Genomic DNA, 10,753 nt, shown 5'->3' on the forward strand with positions numbered 1-10,753 from the left:
CCACCCCCGGAACCTCACATTTGATCGTTTTTTCTCCTCACAGACTCGTCTCTGTTGTGAATATGTGGTTCTATCTAGGCCTATCCTCTTAGTTAGTTAGAGGTGTCCACGAAAATATCATACTAATTTAAGTTTATGAATTAAACACAACGCAACGATACAAGTATAATTAGGAACCGGACGAGTGTTGAGCAGGTAATCAAAGGTCCGTCGTCCCCGATAACTTTAAGACTGTAACCGTCACAATTAAAGGGTCTGTACAAGTTGTGCTAAAGTTGGCTCGAATATTTACGCTACTTAGTTGGACATAAGCAGGTCGATATCTCTGTACTATGGTCGGAGCTACACCCTCGACAGGTACACACAGCCACGACTACTGCGGGATGAAAGGAAGTGCAATAGAGGAGGAGTCGAGAGCGAGCTAAGGCCCGGGCCCCCCCCCTTTTTTTTTTGTACGGTGGACAAGACGTCGCTTCAAAGAGAGTCCTCCAAACATTCGGTGTTCTGGAGACTATAGACAATATATTACTCGTACCCTCCTTCCTTGCTTCCTTCCCTCCCTCCCTTCCTTCCTCTCACTAAACTGTCCCCATCTTCCCATCCCCCTCTTCCACTGACTCCCAGTCTTGTTGCATAGCTACCAGCTCAGAAAACATATTGGAGATGCAGGACAATCTGTCTGTCTCTTTTTCTCGTTCAGTCCAAATGTGGTTAATTGGAAAAGAAACACATCACTTTGTTTCCATTTTGTCAATCTAAATGGGGTGCAATTTAGGGTTTATGTTTATTGCATATGGTGAACAGCGTTTATTCAAAGTGCTGTGATCCTCCTCCTGTCTCCCTTTTTGAGAGGAGCTGAAAGGTTGGCATTACAACAACAAAGGAAGGATGGAATGTCAACAGACTTCAGAGAGAAACGGGTTGAGGGGAAAGCAGAGATGAGAACCTGTGTGGTGTTTCCATCTCCGGGATCTGAAGTTCAAAACCTGTCACCACACCACTGGTTGGGGGTCGGGTGTTGTGTAACACTTGTGGCACATGCATACCCTGAAATGCTCTGAAACTCTGAGTTACAAATGCAAATACATCATGTTTAACAGTGAATTAAAGTATTTCGAGTTCCTATGGTGTTACAACTCTCCTTCTTTTATTGCAGATTGAAAGAGGCGGTGGGTGTGGAGCTTCAAAAGGAACTGAGAGGATGTTTTGGCAAAGTGTTGGTGGTGCTGAGTGGAAGACTAGTGATTTTGTTGTGATGCTGATCAATGAACAACAAGTCCCAGTCTGCCTCTCAGCACAAGCAGAGCTCTTCAGTCCATGTCAGCTTCAAATCAGAATGTATTCATGTCTCAATGTTGGTATTGTTACTCAGTTTCCTGTTTATTCAACTTGAAAAAAAAAGAAATGATTGATTCATCCCTGCCTGCATGCCCCTATGTGACTGGACATTAATAAGCACCAACGTTACACAACAAACTGCTATCAAAAGCATTGTTTAAGCAGGGTGCAAATGAAACTGAATCATGTACAATAAAAATTGCTCAAACACCGAGGGGAACAACTTTCATGATGGCATACGCAATATATTTTTAACAGACTAAATAATATCCCAGTATTTAACTTCCTTTCCAATCTTTGATTCAACCGTTTTCCAATTATGCTACCCAAGTGTGCATTTAAATGTTTCATATTTAATCTGCATTGGATGTTATTTATAGATTTTATGTTGATCAAATAAAACTTGCTAATAAACCTTTTTCGTGTGTTCCTGAATTTGATCACATCAGCACCAACGTGATAACATTGAATAAACACATATGAGCCACACCGTGAGGAGGAGATCCCAAAAAAATACCCAAAGGAAAAAAGCACTCTGGTCTCTCCTGTTCTTGTGTCTCTACACACTATTCTCCTCTCAATTATTACTCCTCAGATGAGATGGCCTGCTGCCAGAAAGCTTTACCTATAACGCTATATGTGCAACACTTAGGGTTGAAATACAAGTGGACCATGCATAGGAAGGGTCCAAAGCCCTGTGGACCCCAGCAGTGGCCTCAGTCACTGTAATGGACAGTAGCATGCCTGTATAGCTTCAGCTTCTTCAGTGCATGGCCTCATGGCTTCAGCCAGGCCTTTTATGAGCTTTGTATTATATCATAACAGATCTGAGCAATTTAAATCTAAAGCCACTAAGAAGTAAGATATGTCCTGCTCTCTGCTCCAGTGCGGGGGAAAACTGATAATGTAACAAGAGGAGAAAATGTAACAAAGATGTGCAATTAAAATGCTTCAAATCAAGACGCTTCATCTTCACATCAGATTATACCAGTTGTGCTTCAATACATACAAAGAAGGAAAGGTGAGCAGAATTATTTCTGAGAAAAGGGGGATTTAAAAGCATTCGATGAAAATGGTGGAAAAAGCTTGAGGCTTCAGATATTTAAAAAAATGAAAACACACCACATATAATCTATCTGCCTCTCCCTCCCTCAGGATACCTGCATGAGTGACCTGACAAGATCCCATGTTTGTTACGCATGGCAGCAGAATGCTTACAACAGTAAGTCAGCCCCACCTCAAATGCAAAAAGCAACATTTATAATAAAAAGCACTATATTGTTACTTTAAATTTGACTCGATAATGCACTTTAATATTGTCTCAGCTGACCTGATACCAACATGTATTTGAATGATGAATCATCTTTATCTCACTGACAATAAATCATCTCACTGACAATAAATCATCTCACTGACAATAAACGTGAACAAATCAATTTAGTCTCTATCTTGTGTTAATAAGTGATAATGCTTACAGCCTCCTTCAATCAGAAAAGCGTGCATGCTTTTAATTAAATATGCATCGTGGCTGCACTCATTCACACTGCTCCCTGTAAGTCTCCAGATTGGAGGCATGCTGGTTTTTCATATATAAAAACCAGGGACTGGCTTGTGTTGCTAAGCAACACAAAAGAGTCAAGTGCATTTGTTTATTGGCCAATAAGAATGCAGACAAAGTTTCAAGGTTTCAGATGAAGGTCCTGTAATAATGCAACTCACAGAAAAAATAGAGCGGAGGATTCTCTAACCAAGCCTTCGTATACTGTATGTGTGTATAGATGTTCTGCATTCAGACGTCTCCTTCACAGAGCTCAAACAGCTCTCAGCGGTTTGCTAGAGAAATGAAAAGGTGATTCATTTATATTTGGTTTTCATCCCGGAACATAAACATGTTCATAATTTTCCTCTTGAAAGAGGCTCTATACATGACAAACTACAGAGGGAGTAAGCAGTGAATCTGATCATTGTATAATACACTCTGGCTTTGTTCTGGCCTATTGTTGTTCTCTTAATAAAGATATGAATCAAAGGAACAAAACGTGTCGCTGTCCAGCCTGTTGGGCCCCAAAACACTCCTGCCCCCCACAGGAAGTGGACAGCATCTCACAACCCAGCCACAACCAGCACACATGAAGTGCTTTGAATCCTGAATTAAAAATCAAAGCTTATACGACCTTGTCGGAAGAAATGGTTTCCTCTGTCAAAGACACTTGAGTTCATAATGATTGTGTCTGAGAAATGGCAGCAGTTGCCAAGAGCCCCAGGCAGATGGTTTCACAAAGAAGGGAAAGGCTATAAAAAGAGTCATGGATGTGTAAAAGGAAGTGCACAACAGGTGACACATTGCATCAGACACATTGTGGAGAGCACAGACCTTGTGTAATGCATGTACTCCCTCCTCGTTGTGATTACTATCTGGGCACACAGCCGGCGTGATGGTATGCCAACTGTCCCCCCCGCTGTCTGTACTGGCAGCCGTCAGCAGCACCCATGGCACCTCGGAGGGACTCTGGGGGAGGGAGAGCCGTCAGCATGTGGCTGCATGTGTTGTGAGGAGGAGCAGAATCAGGAAGGACATGTCTGCTGCATCAAAGCACGGCTGACATTTGATGAGCAGACACGGATCAAACCTGTTATCAGACATACGCTCCACCTCATGGCAGATTGTGCTTGGCATTAAATAATTACAAATATCTAAGCAGGGTTATCTCTTACCTCTTTCTGTTGATTGTAAATCATGTACAATACTCTAGGACAAATAATTGCTGATTACAGAAAATAGGGAAAAGCTATTTACAGCCACAAATAGAGGCATTTTGTATTACCTGAACTAGCCCACTACAAGAATGGCAACATTTATTGAAAGAAATATGTTGAATATCAGAATGAAAGTGAATGGTTTCTGTTCCTCTGATTTCATGGCCTTTTACTTTAGAATGCAAATGAGGAATCAGAATATATTAGGCTGTAAGACAAAGGCAGTTATCTTATCGTTAGGCTACTTCACTTTTTAAAGCACGACATCCATGAATGATTGTTTTTATTTAAGTTACACTTATTATTTAATATGTAGTTGCCAGTTTTCTTTGAATCATCTTATTTATTTTGTTGTTGAGCTAGATGAGGAAGACAGGTAACTCATTTTTACTAGGAGTACAATTTTGGAACCTAGTCAAAGCGCCTCTAGTAAGTCCTAATTTAGATGTTATTGAATTCTTACTCTTTATTTGTTTTTATTATGTATTTTTCAACATCTGGTCCTAACTTGTATTTGATTATTTTTTTGTTCCTTAATAGTTTTAATTCACACTTGGTATTATTTGTCAATTTTATTTAAATAATGTGTTTCTCCCTTGAGAAGTCAAGGAAAGATGTCTATCAGATAAAGTAATCATATAAAGAGAAGAATAATTTAGGTTACATAGTCATTACAGACATAGGGCGCACTTGTATAGTAACTATAATGCTCTTCACATTCCAAATGGGTCAATAGGCCAACATATCAGCAATATGTAAATACAAATAATACTGGAGAGAGATTTGTATTATGAATGAAATGTAGTTTACCATTACATAGGAGAAGCCCTTTAGGATAACCTCAGCCAGTACAATCATCTGATCAAATGTGTTTCCCGTTAAATGGATGTAGTGTTGTAAAACCATGGTGGATGTCCTTCACACACATTAGCTAAATCCACCCAAACACAGACAGCATTCATAACTAATGAGAAAATAATTTCCAAGCAGCTTTGTATAATGTTCATAAAAATGTGTATTATATTTACAGAACATAACATATTTAGGGTCACAATGAACAATATGTTGAGGCCTGAATATACCATATCACATCATTCATGTTTTTGGCAAATAATAAAAGACTTCAGTCCAAAAACCTAAACAATGTCGGTAGCCAATTTGAACTACAGAAATAATGTGTAGCACAAACACCTTTGAAACAACTTGACACCAACATTATTTTCATATATTATCCTAATGTAGAAAACTTGCAGTATACATGATGAAACGGAACAGGAATATGATACACAATTTATTTTGAATAATCTGTGTTTTCCAACCATGATGGTGAGACAGTCAAGTCTCATAATGGCCTAAACACTGAAATCATAGTTCACTGTGACTTCTATTTTCCTCAAACTGAGGCCTACCCAGTGACACATAAAGCACAGACGTTTTGCCCAAATGTGACCAGCAGCACAGCCGGATATTCCAGAAGACATAAATAGGACAGGCATATAAAAGTCAAATGAAATAGGAGTAAAACACAGAGGTAAGAAAGCTGAATCATTTTAGTTTACTTGTTCCTTACAAAAAGTATGATTTTGAAGTTTGAAAGTTGCACTAGCTGCATTTTATCTGCTGGGCTATACAACCGATCTCAAATCAGTTTTTATTTACATTGAAGAGGACCCATGAGTCATACATTAAGGTCAACATAAATTCTAACTGGAAGAAAAACCCAAAACCAAGGTGTCAGGTGATTTGATAGTAAGAGAAGACTCTGGAGGCTTAAAAAAGATCAAAAACGGAAATCTGTAACACTTCACAGGTAACGGCAGGTCGGTCAGAGACGAGCCAGTCAGTACTAGGTGGTCTTCACCAGATCGTAGACGTGGATGTGGACATCATCGTCATATTTGATGTAGTATACTGTGGGCTTAGCTGGGACCTGGTAGATAACTAAGCCCGTCCTCTTCAGACCGTTATCTGTGACGTATTCCACCTGCTTACCCACAAGGCTCTCTGGCTCCTCACCCGGCTTCCTGTCTGCTGGCAGCAGGTGTTTGTTCTCTGAGGAAGGGTAGCAGACAGACAGATAAGTCAGAGAAAGACAAAATAAGAACAATGCTGAAAGAGTAGGGCTCGATATTGCGAACACTAGTAGGCTGATTAAGCATTGGTATGGAATGAGTATGAAAAAAAAGTGTTCAATCACTTTCTTTCAGGTCGAATTAATGATTGGATAGACTGAATAAAGTCCACCAATAGCCACAGATACTTTTGTCAGTCCATTATGTCACTGATTGCTGTTGAGATGTAACAAGAATGTTGACAAATATAACAACAAATATTTCTGAAATGCATAACCCACCCTGCCTTTAAAGGGTACTGGTATTTGTACCATAATCACATTATTTTTACTGATATACAGCCGTTAGAAGCAGCAAGGGATTCCTTGTATGGTTTTAATGTAGCCAAATTAAAAATGAATCCCCAAAAGACTGCGAGATTAAGATGGTAAATGATCTACAATTTGAGGCTGAACCTTGTACCCAGTTTATTTATTTACCTCTCCTTGTCCTTGTAGATAACATGTGTCTTCATGATAAGACATGAGTAGCCATAACAGAACATTCCCTCATGGTATTGAATCAAGCAGAAACTCTGGACCAAATGTTGATAAAAAACAAGAAGGCGGAATAGAGAGTGTTTTGTAATGCTGACTATGTAAATGAGTCCTGTTCTCTTCCTCCCACCTTTTCAGGAGCATCTGAAATATAAAGCATTAGGCTCTCACACTGTACCTGACTCAGGCAGGACACGTAGATCTCCGTCCTTGTAGTCGTCCCACAGCTGGTACATGTACAGCACCGGGTCCTTCTCGTAGGTGATGTAGTACCAGTGGGTCATGACGGGGGCTCGGGACAGCACCATGCCTCGCCACTCGTTCTTCTCACCGCCCTCCTTCTCAAACAGATGCTCCACCGCCCGGCCCACCAGCTCCTCGGCCCCGGGAGGCACATTGATCTTATTGTTCACTGCAGGAGGAAAACCATTTGTTTATTTACTAATGTCACTTATGCTTGTGGAATTTGCACATTGTACTTTTAGTAATAGGATAACTAAACTAATCTTTCAAAAGCTGGCAAAGCGCTAATAACATTTCGAAAAAGCTACAGACAGACTATAAGTTTAGCTTAATATCAGCTTTCTATTGGCTCACTGAAGTATAGAAATATTTTCAATATAAGAGAACAAAAATGTTACGCTGATGCATCGGACAAGACAGATTATTTGCACTAAAAAATATCTAGTATCGTCTGGGCTGTGTCTGCACTGTCACTTATCATTTCAAGTGTCAACCTGTTACATTCTAAGACAAATTATTGTCTATTTGGCTCTTTTTTTATAACCCATTCATTCATACTTGGGCGCAAAATAAGTGATATGTTTCATGATGTATACAACAGCAGTAGTTTATTTAGAATAAACAAAAGAAGAGTTAACATTAGCACAATAGTCGTCACACTAGAAGAGAAAAAGTATAAACACACTACCCAAGATTGCAAATCAATCTTGCAGTTTCAAAGTAATCCTAGAGGTACTGAGAAACACACAGTAAATGACTGGGACCAAAGTAGTAACCAAAATAAAAAAGCAAAAAATACCACTTCTCTTTACTTCACCAGGAATGGAACTAACAAATGATTTCATTATCGATTATTAAGATTATACCAGTATTTTCTCGATTGGTCAATAAAATGTATAGAAATAAAAATAAAAATATGGGCATATTCTCTTTTTTGACTAATTGAATAACTGTTGCGTGTGATAGACATCGACACACTCACCAACTTTCTCTGCCAACACCTGCAGGTTGGTCACCCGGTTGTCTTTGAAGAGCTCGATGCCGTACACGCAGTCAAAGCCGTCATATTTGACCATGTAGAGGGAGGTATTCACAGTAAGGCGCTCCAGGACGGTTCCTTTCCACTTGGTCACGTTCCCCTTCTCCCTCCAGGAGTGCTGGATCCTTCGGCCTAGCAGGTTCTCTGGGTCTGGGCTCAGGGTCGCCGACGAACTCTCACTCAGCTCTCCACTGCTACGCTTCCTGTGAACATCGAAGGAATTAGGCTATATTTATATTAACATATAGGTTGAAAATCCTAAGTATAAGGAACCTTTGTGGGTACTTTTAAGCTTTGAGTTAGTCAATCAATATTTGTTATTTGAGTGAGGCCGTGTCCAAAAATCCAGGGTGCCAGATGAGTACTATTGTCCTAAACTGGGAAATGTTACATATGCACACACAAGTGTCAGGCTTAGGGGATCGGTGAGTTACAGCAACCAATTTCAGTGATCTTTTTATCATTATCGTTTGAATTAAGTCTCGCTTTAGTGCCTCTAAGGGTGCCATTACTTACACTGACATATGTAGCCTTTGTGCTGAGATGTTATTTGAGTTTGGCCTGTGAACCTGTAATGATGAATTTGCCCAACATCTGCAGGACATAGACTTCACGATGTGTTTGCAAAAATGGTGCAGAGAGATGAGTAGAAAGGCTTTATCTGAGTATACGTTGTGCTAATGAAGTACGACAGATGTTTGACAGATTTTACAGGCGATAAAAGCATAAGCCAAACCTACATAACATATCATAAACCAAATACATAAGCCTATGCCTGTATGAGTTATAGAGAAATCATAATAAAATCTAATTATGTATTAAAATAACAATGTACTCAATCCTAATTTTATGGAGCTTTTTGGAATGTTTTATCTAAGTTTCTATCCTTTTATATAATTACATCCAAGCTATATTATTAGCACAGACAATTGACTGTTGTTTTGTTGCTGCTGAATACATTCTTCCTGATACAATTTAAAGCATGCTCTAAAGGAGTGTAGCATACTGTTTTTGTATTAGTTTTTTTCTGGAAGACAATAAATGGACTGCAGTATTATTGTGCCACATTGGGTTTTTCATAATGGAAAAAAACGTATCCTTTAATCCTTATGCTGTCACACACATCAGGGTCAGAGGGGAGTCATGCTGTGTGATCCTACCTGGCCCGTTTTTTTGACATGTTTCCATAAATTCACACGACCCTGTGAAACAAAAGACAGTTCCGTTAGTGAATATCAGAGGACTTTTCCACTTAAATCTTAATTAAAAAATGTTTAAGAAATAGTTTTGAGCAGACTTTAGTTACCCTGCGCTCAGTGAACCACATTCAATGCAAATTAGTCAACAGATCCGCTTTACCGGATGTAAACAACATCCCAATGCTAATGCTAACTATTTTAGCTCAATGCTAATAAAGACTACAGGTATACATTTACACAGCAACACATATGGCACATTAATATGTAACTTCCTTACCGGGTCTAGCTAAATGTCAACGTGTCGAGTGTCCTCGGGAATGTGTAGCTACAGTGAGTCTAAAATAGGAAACAGCTAGGTAGCCGACGTTAAGGAAGCCTGCTAGTGTCTGTTCTTAATCTTTGTAATGAGTAGAACTCTGAGAATGTGGTATTTCTACACATAAGCTAGCTGAACAAAAGGAAATGCATCGCCATGTAAACGCTGATTCCGCACACTGGTTATAGCTTCTAGATTAACGGACACATTAAGCACTGATCGTTAGAAATTAACTGACATGTTTAATCCGAACGACCAGATCACAAGGCGCGAGCCGGCGGAATGAAGTGTTTGCCCTACCTGATCAATAATTTCACATGTGTTTGTCTTTGCAGAGCAGATTCCTCCACCTAACTAACGAACGCTAGATACTAGGAAACGACACCGACTACAAGTACCAGAAGGAACTTGCTGCTCGCAAAACACTCTGGGATTTGTAGTCAGTGTTATGTACTTCCTTTTAATTTGGATCATACTCTGGTGCCAACCTTTACACCACCCATTGTTTTATTTTTTATTTTATTTTTCCAATTTGATATTGAAATTATATGTTATTGTCCTCTCTTTTAAGGTTTTTAGGTTGTCGTGAAGCCAAGAAAGCCCAGACACTACATTTCCCAGCATTCACCGCATTCAAGACCACATTTTCCCTTCAATCATCGACTGCTGGGCATTTCTACGTAGCCTAAGTAATAATTACAGTCACAGCAGGCATTTCTAGAATAATTTAAGAGATTGTGAATGATATTAAAGATGACACCCAGAAAGACATATGATATTCATGTATTAATGATTTGTTTTTTTGTTTTTTTACGGCATAGGCTACATGTGTTTCTACCTAGACTGTATATATAAATAGACATAGACTAGCTAGGCTATTTTCTGTAATTCTACAGTTAATCCGTAGCCTACAAGATTTTGAAATGTTGATCGGTAGCTACATTCACAAAATAACGTTAATTTGTTTTTATTTGTAGGCCTATATTAAATACTATTTGAGAAAGTCATAGCTAACTTTACCCAACTATTCCTACATGATAATAAACACCTCAACAAATGATTTATAGGCCTATTTGGAAGTTATACTGAGGGAGAGGTGGACTTGTCTTGTAGCTGAAATGCTAATATCCTCCACAAGATGTCAGACTAAACACAAGATCCCCGCCACAGGCTCTTTCAACAGACCTCAGATGATGGACTGACCAGTGTGTGGAGTGAATGATGCAGTACCCTTGGGGGCCTGTCTGACAGCT

General features: G+C 39.3%; 1 protein-coding gene across 3 annotated transcripts; it reads right to left on the reverse strand.

The window, feature by feature from the left end:
• Positions 1-5,092: 5,092 nt before the first annotated feature.
• LOC104948980 (spindlin-1-like) lies at positions 5,093-9,897 on the reverse strand. Of its 3 annotated transcripts, none has more exons than XM_010775229.1 (5): positions 9,801-9,897; positions 9,146-9,187; positions 7,929-8,188; positions 6,882-7,115; positions 5,093-6,147 (listed from the first exon to the last, which is right to left on the reverse strand). In XM_010775229.1, exons 2-5 carry the CDS (start codon positions 9,163-9,165, stop codon positions 5,942-5,944), a joined length of 720 nt encoding a protein of 239 aa, XP_010773531.1. In that variant the 5' UTR covers positions 9,166-9,187; positions 9,801-9,897; the 3' UTR covers positions 5,093-5,941. The 3 variants fall into 3 exon arrangements, with proteins under 3 accessions (XP_010773531.1, XP_010773534.1, XP_010773532.1); XM_010775232.1 differs by lacking the exon at positions 9,801-9,897 and adding an exon at positions 9,739-9,775; XM_010775230.1 differs by lacking the exon at positions 9,801-9,897 and adding an exon at positions 9,462-9,727.
• Positions 9,898-10,753: the final 856 nt, after the last annotated feature.

The sequence above is a fragment of the Notothenia coriiceps genome, unplaced genomic scaffold, assembly GCF_000735185.1.
Source record: "Notothenia coriiceps isolate Sejong01 unplaced genomic scaffold, NC01 NC01_scaffold00015620, whole genome shotgun sequence".
In the NCBI taxonomy this organism is placed as follows: Eukaryota; Metazoa; Chordata; class Actinopteri; order Perciformes; family Nototheniidae; genus Notothenia; species Notothenia coriiceps.